We start from the raw sequence: 13,817 nt of genomic DNA, 5'->3' as shown, positions 1-13,817 counted from the left end.
AGGCAATGGGCTACCCACAAAAGGAGAAATGCAGTTGGCAAATAAACATACCAAAAATATCCAATCTTGCCAATTATCAGAAAAAAGTAAATTAAAACCAAGTAACATTTCCCACCTTTCATGTTAGCAAATAATGAAATAATACTACTTCCAACCCAGAATTTCTACCTCTATGAATATATCCTAAGGAAAGTGGTCTAAGTGTGGGGAAATGTTTATCTAAAAAACAAAATTCCTAAGTTGGTGTTCCTAATTCTTAAAAAAAAAGTCAGAAACAGCCTCAGTGTTCAACAAGAGGAGGCTGATTACATAAATGAGAGCCCAGCCATTCTACGGAGTAAAATGTAGGCATTAAAATAGTTACTATGAAAGATGGTCAGAGTATTGCTACATGAGAAAAGCAGATTCTGTAATGACATTCGATAGCCTATGTATAGTATTATGTACATGTTCTATCTTGGGGAAAAGTGCTTATGATTTTTGCCTTTCCTTAAGGAAAATATACCTGGGGCTTCCCCGGTGGCTCAAACAGTAAAGAATCTGTCTGCAATGCAGGAGACCCAGGCTCGATCCTTAGGTCAGAAAGATCCCTTGGAGAAGGGAATGGCTACCCATTCCAGTATTCTTGCCTGGAGAATTCCTTGGACAGAGGAGACTGGCGGGTTACAATCCATGGTATATAGATAGATAGATAGATATACCTAGAGAGTTCTTAAAGGAAATCTTCCAAAATGCTGACAATAGTTCTCTTCAGACAGGACAACCACAGAATTTTTTTTTTTAATTTCACAGAATTTATTTTGCTTATCTCCATGTTCTCTTTGTTTCTACCACTGTATTGCATGTATGTGTAAAAAAATCTAAATTAAATAAGTAAATAAAGTCCCTTTAGTCTATGAAATTGAAATACAATCAAACAGTGAAAATTTGTCAGGCAGGTTTGGACAGAGCCGGCTGCAGTGCCGTCTGAGGACTGCTCGTTTTCGTGCTCCCTCCTCCCGGCTCCCTGTGGACAGCCCCCATACTTGCTCACAAAGCCCCTTCCACATCGGAAGCCCCAGCTCAGCCCCTCTGGACACAGACAGGCACCGCCTTCCTCGCAGCACCCAGCGAGTAGCCGGTGAGCGCTTTCCAGCTACGGCACTGGTTAACAGCGTCAGGGGCTTTTTCCTTCGCTGGAACACCCGGAGTCACCTAGTGCGATTCTATCCTGCGTGACTGCTCTGTGCCAGGCATCGGGTCAGTCACAGGGAGGAACATGGACAGGAGTAAGTTATGGTCACTAATCAGTCACAGAGCTCTTAGCGGCAAGCAGCACACGTGCTGCAGTCTGTGTGTAGGAAAGAAATCTGTCAAAGACGTCAGGCAGCTCACAGGCTTTGTGGGAGGCCAGAGGCACAGGCTTGGTTGCCACGAGGCCACGTGGACTCCTAAATCTCGCTGCTCCAGCAAGACGCCTCTGCCTTTGTTCACAGTCGCTGCCGCTCGTGCCATGGACGCTGCCCTCGGGACACCTCGCCCTAGGAGCCGCATCCGCCACTGCCGTCTTTCCCGGGGGACTCTGTGAAGTGGCAGTTACCCTGTGTCCTTTAAAGGGGGTCCTGCTCAGAGTGTCTGATTGTGGAACTGAAGTCACACACCTGTGATAAGGATTCTAGGATGCCAAGTCCTAGAGGCTACTTAGGTGTGATGGGACTCACATTGTGTGAGATTCTTCAAACTTGTTTAAAAAGAAACCAAAGGGCCACGCACCATGACAAATGTGCCCCTGGCTTTCAGGAACTCCGAGGCAGCAGCGGGCAGTTTAAACACATGAGGAGAAAGCAGAAATGTGCAGGGGCCTGTGGGGTCCCTGGTGAGAAGGGAGGTCGCCCCTCAAGGGAAAAGGAGAGCTCCCCCAAGCCAAGACTTATTTTAGGGGAGGTAGAGGCAGGCACTGGAAAAGATCACCATGGCCAGCTCTGAAGAGCTCTAAGAGCCAATCAAGTAAGAGGTGAACCTCTGTGGGCAGAGGAAAAGCCAGGGTGAAATTTTAGGCACTGAGGCCAGCTGCAGGGGGACATTTGGGGATACAGTGGTGCTTTGGGTTGAATCGTGTTACCCCCAAATTCATATGTTGAAATCCTAAGCCCTAGTACCTCAGGAAATGACTATATTCAAGATGGGGCCTTTAAAGAGGTAAAGTAAGGTCGTTATTAGACTGTACCATAATCCAATATGACTGGTATCCTTGTAAGAAAAGGAGGTTAGGACACAGAAGGAAGACCACAGTGAGGAGACGGCCATCTACAAGCCCAGGAGAGAGACTTCAGTAGAAATCAACCCTGCTAACAGCCTTGATCTTGGACTTCTAGCCTCCAGAATTGTGGGAAAATAAATGTCTGTTGTTTAAGCCACCCAGTCTAAAGTATTTTGTTATGGCAGCCTGAGCAAACTAGTAAAATGCTAAGTTCCTCAAATATACCAGAAGGTTCTGTTTGATGCCGCTCCCCAAAGGCCATCCTGGGCATGCAGGGCTTTTCAGAAGATCATGGTTGAACACAGAGAAGGAAAGCTTGCCTGATGTAGTCAGGAGTGACGGCTTCAGATTGAAGAGGGGTTTTAGAAAGTCTGGGTTGTCCAGGGAACCCTGGCTGCAAGGGTGCTGTATTCTCAAGCTGTGGAGAATGGCTTGGGACATTTCTGTTGTCTCACAATACACCCTCAGGAAGCCTGCTGGGCTGACCACTAAACTGTTCTTATGTTCCTTCTTGAAGCCCATCTTCTACACCTGACTTTGTAAATCTTCATTTCTTTGTGTGTGAAATCAAAAAAGACACATGCCCTGTGCCCAGCCACCCACTCAGCACAAGGGAAGGCTCAGGAAAGGAGAGTTCTCTTCCTCTGCTCTTTCACAGCAGAGGCAAGTGCATATTGGGGTGGGAACAGCAAGTGCAAACACATGATTGGGGTGGAGACCTGATCTATGAACAGCTCATAAATCATCTGAAACCATACTTTCCTGTTGATAGTCAAGCCTCTGTAAACACTGAATGTGACCTTGGCGTGTCATCTTTTCTAATGATGCCAAACATGCGGTCTCCGTCTCCGATATAAGTCCAGTGTGACTTTCCCGGGACGCACATGCCTGCAAGGACTCCTGCTCATCACAATGGTGGGTAACTGGGTTTCATACAGAAAAGAAAGATATGTATAGCCTTTATTTTCATAAACTGTGATGGATGTTTCTACTGGGTGCTATTCAGGGTAAATGTGACCTGGTCATGAATCTTCTATACTTGAAATGCAGTGTGTAGGAGGATGAGCATCTGGGAGCTTGGGAACATCTTTGTGAATTTAGCATTATTTCTGTTCTCTGTTATTTCTTCCAGCAATTTTGGGATTAAATTGGGTTTCATATATGTCTCTAATTCTTTAATTCCTTGGCTTTGACTGAGTGATTTGTGAAATTAAATATAACTTCAGAGCTACAGCACTGTGTCATTTTACAGGAAACCGAACCTGGGGAAGGCCAGAAGCTGCCTCAGGGATCTCATCAGGAGCCTGTGAGGCAGCTGAGCCCTCTCTCTAGGCCAGTGGTCCCTAAACCTGCCTGTGCAGTGGAATCACCTGGGGGTCAGTGAAAACTACTGATACCTGACTCTCATCCCAGATATTCTGGTTTAATTGGTCTGCAGCGAGGCCTGCCGGAGTTCCAGGGTTTTTAAGCTGCCCAGGTGATTTTTATGCTCTGCGAAATTTGGGGACAACACCCTAGGCCCTTTTCATTGTTTCATGTTGTATTAAGAAGGAAATGCACATCAAAATCTGTAAAGACTCATCCAGACCCTTCTCTGTCTTTAATTTAAACTTGAATTAAACTAATTCTTCTTTTTCGAAGTATCCTTTTGTAGAATGAGTAAAAGGGAAAGGAGTGGGCTGCTCTTAGGGTGCAAGGGAAGTAGAAGGAAGTGCCCCCCGCCCCGGCAGGAGTAGAAAGTGAGGCTGGAGAGGATCGTCCGTCCTTCAGAAACGGTCTTGAGACAGAGCTGGAAATAGTATAAAAATGGTGGGATCCTCCCAATTCCACTCAGACCCCCCCTCCTCCAGCTTCAGAGTGAACTTAACCCTACACTACAGCCCTGGCAGGGCCCCTGCCCAGCCTAAGACTCCCTCTGAAGTCACCTGACTCTTGCTCGTACAGGACAAGGCTCTTCAAGGCGCAGCGACTTAGCTCAAAGGACACAATTTCTAGGAGCACCACCAGCCTGCTTCATCTCAAGGCTGGGCACCAAGCCCCACCATCTAGAAACTATAACAGATGCCAACTTTATCGCTGCCCCGTCTCCTGTGCCTGCAGGTGCCAGGGGCCGTGTTCACTGAGGACAAGAGAGGAAGCGGAGAAAGGAGGGAGCGGCTATGGAGACTAGAGTATGGGAGCAGGAAGGGAGTTTACTGTTTCTCTGCTTAGAAGTGGTCCTTGGACCAGCTGTATTGGCATTGTCAGGGAGCTTGCTAGAATGAGGACTCTTTAAATTCCACTGAATCAGAATCTGCTTTTTATTTAGTAAGATCTCCCAGGGATTCATATGCACACTGAAGCAGCATTGGTTTTGATCATTTCTCTTGTGCTTCTCACCTGGGGCGTTTGGTAAATATTCAAAAGCCCAGACCCTACCCTTCAGTGAGCTTGAGACTGGGGGTTCCTTATTAGTAACCCAGGTGATGGCCACCCAAGTAGGGGAACCTCTCTTTTCACGAAGGGAGAGAGAGGGAGAGGAAGAGAGAGAGAGAGAGAGAGAAAATGCATGCCAGTGGCAAGCTATTTTTGAGACGGTGTCAGTTGGTTAACTGAACAATTGGTTCTCCCCGTGTCACCATGTTCGGATTCCATCTTCCAGTCCCTGAATCACAGGCCTCTGCTCAGAGCCGCAGGAGTCATGGGAATCCTGCTCTCCTCACTCACCCTGGTCCACAGCCCTGGCTCCTGTCCATCGACACCTGTGTTCTGAGAGTTGGTGAAACAAGACCGTCAAGATTTCTGTGGTCATTTCCCCCCTTCCAGTAGCCCCCTTTTTGGGTGAAGAGAGCAGAAATTTTGCTAATGAGTCTGGCTTTTTTTTTTTTTTTGAGAAAACATTCAGGTTTCCACAGTGATCTTAAGCTGAAGATTATTCAAAAGAAGGAAACAGGGAGAGCAGGTGCAGCCTCAAGTCCTGGTGTGAGCTAAACGTACAGAGGGTTTGTTGTGGGAATTCATTTATTTCTTTGCTTATAAAATCAAGGCATTTCATTGTGGACAATTTAGCAAATAAGAGTCCAAAGAAGAAGTAGTCATAATCCCTCAGCTCAAAAATGACTTGCTAAAATGTGCCACAAACCGTCAGTCTCTCTCGGTATCTTTTTACACTGTAGGAATCACACCAAGCAAACTGCTTTGTAAACTGTATTTCACTTAACGATATACAGTGATCATTTACTCACGTCACTTCATTTTCTCTTACTTCCTCAGTTGACTGGTGTCTTTTCTGAATCTCCATCTTGTAAACCAGTCCTGTTCTTGAGCATCGGTGATTTCTGTTTTCCCACAGCAGTGAACATCCCGGAGGAGCAGCTGATAGCCTCTGTGCTGCTCTCTTTAGGACCAAGTCTTAGAAGTGAAAAGACTAGAAGTGATGAAGGCAAAGGCTGTAAATAGTCTGAAGACTTTGAATGCGTATACACCCCTTAAAAATTGTTCTAATACAAACCGCCCTCGTGCATTTTACTTCCCATCTATGTCTCTATTTCCCTCTGGTGTTAGAAATTGACTCATTATTTTTGTCATCCCATTATGACTCTACTGTCTCTACGGTCGCATTTCTCGTGTTATATGTCAGTGGAATTTCTCATGTGTTTATTCATCATTTCTATCAGCATCTGTGCCTGTCTGTGTGAAACGTCACCTTGTCTTCTCTATCATTTTTCAGCTATGTTTCCCTTTTTTCCATGGATATATAGAAACTCTTCATATATTGATGTTCTCCAAATTTGGTAACTGTTTTTTTAATTTTATGAGTTACAACTTTTACATATTTAAACCTATTTATTTTCTTTTCCTTTTCTGCTTAGAATATTTGCCTGTATTTCTGTGATTAGTTTATGGTCTTATTGTAAACATGTAACCTTTGAATCCTTTTAGAAAGTATTTTATTGTGAGAACTAAAGTAGAAAATGAACTTTTTTCTTCCTCAAATAGTTCACCATTTGTTCTAATACCACTTATTGAATAATCATTCTCTACAGATTTCAAAGACTAAATTTATTTTAATAATACATATTTATATTTACTCATAAATAAGTATATTTTTTCTGGGTTTTTTTATTTTGTTCCATTTATTTGTCTCTATATCAGCAACACACTACTTCAAGTAGCATCAGCTCATAATTAATTTTAGACACTTACAGAATAAGTACCCTCATCCCATCTTCCTTTTTAAAAGGTTTCTGGAAATTCCCACCTTAAAGTTTGTTTAGTTTGCTCACCTCAAAATGATGACAAGAGCAACCTGATGCCTTCCTTTGTTCTACAGATCAAATATCAGCCTAGATGAGCTGATATGTTCATCAGCCATCAGCAATGCCTTTATCATCTGGAAAATGAAGTTCTTAACCTTGTGGTCTAAGAACTCTAACTATCCCAATTAGCTCCGGCAAGTCTCCAATTGTGGTTTATTTGTCTTCATATCTTTGTCGTGTTTTATTATCTTTGTCATTGTTCTATTATCTTCTTGAAACTCTCTTCAATCCCTTATTTCTGTCGTTTAAATTATACATGCCCTGCAAAGCAGCTAAAAATCTCCTATCCACAAGGGTTTCCTGAACTCCTCTGTAGTAATATAGCACACTAACATTATTGCTCTATGACTTTTCACTCACATTTTGCTTCTTCCCCAGTTAATTTTAGTAACTTTATAGATCTTGTTTCTTTGTTAGATTATCTGAAGATAGAAGCTCTACCTTCAAACCACCTGTCAGAGCCCAGTAGGGCCCTCCCTACAGGACACTCAGTCAATAATTACCAACTGAATTCATTCATTTTTCTTCCCTGGCCCTTCTTTACTTTACAGAATGCTCTTCTGTTCAGCTTTGTGGTTTTAGCCACCTTTGTGACTTTATGCAATGCCCAGTGCTATTTCATACCTAATGAGAGCTCCGCATCTAATGGTAAGTCTTGACTTTTCAATGTTTTGTTATTTGATTGCATCTCAGTAAATATAAACTATTGGCAGATGAATAACCTTAAATCTGCATGAGATAGAGGGTTAGGGCAGATGTATAAATGGAGTAAAATGAGGTATTTCAACATTCCATTTATATGAGAAAGTGGTTCTCAATCCTAGCTGTATGAGAATTGCCTGGAGAATTTTTGAAGCTTACTCAGCCTACCAGGCTCCTCCGTCCACGGGATTTTCCAGGCAAGAGTACTGGAGTGGGGTGCCACTGCTTTCTCCGAATGTTCAGGCCCATTCAAAACCAGGTAAATCAGAATCTCAAGGATAGGATCTACAATTTAGAAGCTTCTTGATTGACTCTTACATGCAGTTAGGGTTGAGAGTCCTTGATTATTCCAGCACTTCTCAAACGCTAAATGTGTGTGCAAACTCTCTGGGACTCTTACTAAAGTACAGATTCTGATTCTGTGGGCCTGGAGTCGAGTGAGAGTCTTCACGTCTCATGACCTCAGGTGGTCCTAATGTTGCTGGTCCCTCAAGCATACCCGAGATCCACGGACCACCGCGTATCTACAGCAGTGGTTCTCATTCATGATTGAACATTTGAACCAACTAAAGGAGATGTCCAAAAATACGGCAGCCTGGGCCTCATGCCCAGAGATTCTGATTTCTTTGTTCTGCGTTGGTACCCAGGCACAGGTTTTTTGTTTTTTTGTTTTTTTTTTGTAAAGTGTCCAAGATGTTTCATATGTGCTTTTAGGGTTGAAAACCAAATAAAAGAGGAGAAAAGAGGCATTTATCCAGAGATAATATAGCAGGAAAAAGTCGCCCTAAGTACTCGTAGGCTCATAATTTGTTGTTGCTTGGTTGCTGAGTCAAGTCCAGCTCTTTTGTGACCCCATGGACTGCAGCCCGCCAGGGTCCTCTGTCCATGGGATTTCCCAGGCGAGCGTATTGGAGTGGGCTGCCATTTCCTTCTCCAGGGGATCTTCCTGACCCAGGGATTGAAGCCAGGTCTCCTGCATTGGCAGGTGGGCTCTTTTCTTCTTTTTTCTCTACCTCAGGTTTGGCAGGTGTGTTCTTCCCTGCTGAGCTATCAGGGAATTTTGGCTCATAGTAGCCATCTAATTAAAGAGGGAGGAGCTCACATTGTCTTGAAATGTCTGTTCTGAAATGAACTCTGGATAGACTTAATCTTGTTGTAAGGAAAATATGATAAGTAGTATGAGTTAGAAAGTGCTGAATTTAGCCATGAATGAATATATGAGTACTTTTCTGAGATGCTTGTAAAATCACCAAGAGTCTCTCTATGAGTAGGGTGAAGTACAGACGGTACCATCTAGCCCCAGTGTCCTTCTCCTGGTTGTGTGACCTTAGGACTCTGCTGATGATGCCACATGCATTATTTTAGGATGCAAGGATCTCAGTGGAGTCACACACGAGCTGAAATCAGACTGGAAGACTGAGAACTGTGAAAGCTGTCATTGTTCCAATGATGGAATTGAATGTTGCAACACGTAAGTCTCAAGCTAGCTGGGCTGAGAGGGGCAGGCGGCCACTGTTGGGGTGCTGTCTGAGGAACAGCTGCTCCCTCTTTCAAAACCCCATCCTGGGGCTTCCCTGGTGGTCCAGTGGTTGAGACTTGTTGCTTCCAATGCAAGGGGCTCAGACTTGATTCCTGGTTGGGGGACTAAGATCCCACATGCTGAGCAGCCACGCCAAAAAATTTAAAAAACAAACAAAAAGCCCCAAATCCCCGAATCCCATCTTGAAGGAAGTTTAGTTTTCAATCCTATTTCTTTCTTTTCTTTTTTTAAATCGTGGTAAAATATACATAACATAAAATTTACCATTTTAACCATTTTACAAAGTAACTTTTAGTGGCATTAAGTATATTTGCGATTTTGTGCAACCATCTCCACCATCCATCTCCAGAAATCTTTCTTCTTCCCAAACTAAAATCCCAGACCTATTGAACAACAACTCCCCACCTCCTACTCTCCCTAGTTCCTGGCAACCACCGTTCTACGCTGTATCTATGAATTTGACAACCCTAGGTGGAGGTGTCCCCACTCCAGTGCTCTTGTCTGGAGAATCCCATGGACGGAGGAGCCTGGTGGGCTGCAGTCCATGGGGTCGCAAAGAGTCGGGCACGACTGAGCGACTTCAGTTTCACTTTTCACTTTCACGCATTGGAGAAGGAAATGGCAACCCACTCCAGTGTTCTTGCCTGGAGAATCCCAGGGACGGGGGAGCCTGGTGGGCTGCAGTCCATGGGGTCGCACAGAGTCGGACACGACTGAAGCGACTCAGCAGCAGCAGCAGGTGGAGGCGTCCAGTATTTGTTCTTTTACGACTGGTATTGGGAAGGAAGAAAACTCCTCCCACCTAGGTTCTTCTGGCTAAGAACTAAATTTACATGAGACTGATTAACAGGAAAAAATCAAATTTATTTTCATATGTATGGGAATCCCACAAACATGAGAGGTTTAGAGACAGAAGCACAAGGGCAGGTAGAACGAGGTACATATGCCGTCCTGTGCTAAGGAAAGAGATAGGAGCTGGGGCTTTGCACGGACAGAGCGTCATTCACAGGACGAAAAGAGTAAGAGTATCCGTTTCATAACTAGATGTTCCCATCAGTTCAGTCCCTCAGATGTTTACCCTGACATATAACCGGGGTCACTTAAATACAATTGTCTCTGGTAATAACTCTTCTGTGGGAAGAACCCTCAATTTAAATGCTTCCTAGGGAGTTGGGGGAGGCGACAGTAGTTTCTTTTGAGGCTGCAATGTGACTATTGCTTTCAGCTCAAAATAAGCTTCATGAAAAAGTGGCACATAGTGGGGTGGCTCATCCTGAACACCCACACTGGCTTATGGCAGTGTAATGTCCTCAAGAATCATTCATGTTGTAGCATGTCTCAGAACTGCATATATACAGTAAACATGTTTCAGCTTTAAAAAGGAAAAAATTGCATTCAATATATTATATCACATATATATTAGACAGATCAATATATTAAATTTAAATATATAATAATACATATTATCTATAAATTTAAATGTATTGAATTATGTCTATATTATATATAGATATATAGATATCTATAGAAAATCTGTATGGATACATAGATATCTATAGATAATATTATATATGTATATACACACATATATAATCACATTTTGTTTATCCATGTATCTGTTAATGGGTTCCTTCTACCTCAGACTTATTTCGTTTAGGTCATTTTTGAATTTTGATAATAACTTTTATTATTAAATATCTATATCCATATGGGTTGCTAAAAACAGGAAAGGGTACCCAATAGTCTGAAGCTGTTCTAGAAGGGATCTGGCTTTCCTGCAGCCTTGCCTGGCCTGTGGCAATTTGCAGGAACAGGAATGGCTCTGAACACAGGCAGAGGATGTGGATGTGAGGAGCAAAGGATGCTCTGTAGTGATCCTTGTACTCTAAACCCGAAGTTGCTTCACTGCTCAAGTTTAACTCAAGTCACTCGAAAGCTTGTGCAGATGTTTTCTTCTGGATGCCAAAGTCCTAGTACTCAGGCCAATAAAGCAGAGAGTACCTGCAAACTGGTCCTAATTCTCCTCTTTCCTCAGCAGTTGCATCCAAATCAGCCGTCCCACCTCCTTTCCTCCCCATCCCCATCCCCATCCATCTGTTGTCTTGACATCAGTCTTGGCCCTACAGTGTTTCGCAAGGCCAAGAGTGGCTTTGATGACAGAAGCGTTAGTGTGAAGAAGTGCTCCCCAGACTTGCCCGATCACAGACTCATCTGAGAAGCTTAATGAAATACAGATTCCTGGGGTCCACGTCTGAAACCTACTAAGTCAGGATCTACTGGAGGCCATGCAATTTGGATTTTAATAGGTGCCTCAGAGAGTCTTGTGATACCTATCACCAAGGAGTAGAAGCACAAACACTCGACTTAACTCCAAACACCCGAGTGCTACTGAAGTTTAAGTACCTGGGAAGTTCTGAATCCATTTGTTGAGCATGCCCCGTGCCAAGTGCTAAGTGGAGCAAAAGGATTATCGGATCCAGAGACTGTATGTCTGGCTACCCGAAGCAGGTTTGCACGTACTGCCTTGAGTGAGTCACATATTACAACTGAACCTTGATTCTGTGCTCCTGAAACCTGATTTTTGTCTTTTTATCAAGTGTCAATGTGACTCGGGAGTGTGATAGCATCAGCAAGATTAAGCCCAGTGAGCCTTTCCTCTCTGACATCACAGTACCCCTCCACGGTGGCCAAAGCATCCTCGTCCACTAGATTTGACCCTCCCCACCCCACTCTGGGATGCCTCATCACAGCCATGTCAATGTGATCCTTTTCTAGGGGTCTCATGGACCTAGTGTGGAAAACAGTGAAGTGAAAAGAGCCTTGATGCTGGGGCCGGAGTAACTGAGTCTGAATCTCCATTCCCTTGTATAGCAGCTGTGTGACTCTGTATAAGTTTCTTAACCTCTCTGAGACTCAGTTTCCTCACCATAAAATAGGGATAATCAAGTGAATATGAGAATTAAATGAGGGAGTTCCCTGGTGGTTCAATGTTTAGGACTTGGCATTTTTGCTGCTATGGGCCTGGGTTCAATTTCTGGTTGGCGAACAAAGATCCTGCAAGACAAGAAGTAAGGCCCCCAAAATTAATTAATTAAATGAGATTCTTCATATAAATTCAGGCTACTCTCATGGCTCAGTCAGTAAAGAACCCTCCTGCCATGCAGGAAACATAAGAGAAATGGGTTGGATCCCTGGGTCGGGAAGACCCCCGGGAGAAAGGAACGGCAAACCACTCCAGGATTCTTGCCAGGAGAATCCCATGGACAGAGGAGCCTCGGGCAACAGTCCACGGGTCACAAAGAGCTGAACACTACTGAGTGACTAACACACACAGAGATTCATTTAAACTCATTAACTTAAAACACATTTAATGTCTTCTCTAGACCAGTTATGTCCCTCGATCCTGGGATAGAAACTGGTTTCAGGTCAGAGCCCACAGAGCCCCTTCCCTGCTTCCTGACCCCTTGCCTGTCTCACTCAGCACAGAGCTTCACATGGAGGAGACTGGCACATTTTCTCTTCTGCTCAGAGTCTTCAGCCCCTTTCTCCTACAATCATATCACCGCCTACGAAGTTTCTCTTGTGAATGTTTTTTTTTTTTTTTGGTGATACATGTTTTGATAAGATTTTCTCTAGGGGAATTTCTTCACTCACTACACTCTTTAAGGGACATTGTCTGGATTTGAAGCTGCCCAGAAGCAATTGAGCTTGAGGTTGGTGGCCCAGGCCCAGGCTGCTCTGGACTCCCCACTGCCTGGGTCATCCACCCTTGGGAAAAGCTTCTTCCAGTGTTCCCTTTGGTTTCCATATTACCCTTTGGGCATAGGATTGAAATGTCCTCTTTTGTTAAAATAAGTCAAAGGTCACTTTGTGGAAGGAAGCGTTGTCACAAAGGCCATGTAGATGGCTATTTTGTATGCACTTTGAAGATGGGCAATTTAAATCTGGAGTTTACAGGTGGATTTCAAGAGGGCAATGAGCCCTAAAATTGTTTGCACCCTTGAATGTGTGGGTGGATTCTCCCCAGGGAGGTCTTTTCCAGTTTTCATCAGCTTCTCCGTGGGCTCCACGGTCCCTGACTGAAGTGATCCATTGTTCGCGTTGGCTGAGATAGCTTCTGACATAACAGGCCCCCTTGCCAGCGCTGGGACGACTAACCCTAACCCTCCCCACATTCAGGCAGCAGCACTGCTGACTGCTTCCTGAGCAGCAAGGACAAGAAGAGTCAGGCTGGAGCAGGCTGCCTGGCCTCAGGGGAGTCCAGACCTCTGGGCCTGTTGGAACTCGCTGCTGTCCAGTATGTGCAGGATGGAATTTAGCCATGACGTCAGGGGTGGTCTGTGCTCATAGTTCAGGCCCTGTGTATTGGGGTGCAGATTTCTGAGAGTGACATGTTAAGATTCCCTTATGTAGGTGAGGGGCACTCCAGACGCTTCCAGCTCAGTTAGCCCCCAGGGAGGCTGGGCATCCTGTTCCTTCTAACACGTGTTGTTCTTCTGTCAATGCCAGTGCAGCTATACCTATGGGTTATGACAGAGACAAGTGCCAGGCGGTCTTCAACAAGGAGACCTGCACCTACACAGTGCTGGAGAAGAAGGACCCACTGAAGAACTGCACGGTCACGGCGTGGGTCTTATAACGTGCTTTCATGGGCCCAGAGCTCCCCACCTGGGGGCCCAGCTTCTCCCAGGTCAGGCTTCATTCTCCTATGGCCTCTAACAGTCTGATTGTATAACCCTACCTATTAGTAAAAAATGTTTTAAGCAAGCACTTTAGTATGTGTGTACTTTTAATTGATAAATTATGTATGCATTGATATAACACACATTATGAAGCATGCAAACAGATAAAGGAGGAAACAAAAATAAATGCTGATAAAAGTTATAATATTTTCCCTCCACTGCAACAGATCATTGTGTGTCCCTCACTCAGAGGAGCGCTGCTGCTTTTCTTGCTTTTGGTAATCTGTGCCCTGCTGTCCCAGTGCCCCACTGTCTGGTGGATGAAATCCTCTTTTCTCTGAGGTTTCCATGCTCAT

At 44.3% G+C, this 13,817-nt stretch overlaps 1 protein-coding gene across 3 annotated transcripts; it reads left to right on the top strand.

Moving 5' to 3' along the window:
• The first annotated feature begins 3,045 nt into the window (after positions 1-3,045).
• Positions 3,046-13,549, top strand: MSMB (microseminoprotein beta). 3 transcript variants are annotated; one of them, XM_061405702.1, is made up of 5 exons: positions 3,046-3,154; positions 7,089-7,185; positions 8,177-8,224; positions 8,605-8,710; positions 13,289-13,549. In XM_061405702.1, exons 1-5 carry the CDS (start codon positions 3,152-3,154, stop codon positions 13,416-13,418), a joined length of 384 nt encoding a protein of 127 aa, XP_061261686.1. In that variant the 5' UTR covers positions 3,046-3,151; the 3' UTR covers positions 13,419-13,549. The 3 variants fall into 3 exon arrangements, with proteins under 3 accessions (XP_061261686.1, XP_061261685.1, XP_061261687.1); XM_061405701.1 differs by having other exon boundaries at positions 8,105-8,224; XM_061405703.1 differs by lacking the exon at positions 8,177-8,224 and having other exon boundaries at positions 3,047-3,154.
• The last annotated feature ends 268 nt before the right edge of the window (positions 13,550-13,817 follow it).

Source organism: Bos javanicus, chromosome 28 (genome assembly GCF_032452875.1).
Source record: "Bos javanicus breed banteng chromosome 28, ARS-OSU_banteng_1.0, whole genome shotgun sequence".
Taxonomy (NCBI): Eukaryota; Metazoa; Chordata; class Mammalia; order Artiodactyla; family Bovidae; genus Bos; species Bos javanicus.
Note: the sequence above shows the minus strand (reverse complement) of the source record. Positions and strands in the feature narration are given on the sequence as shown.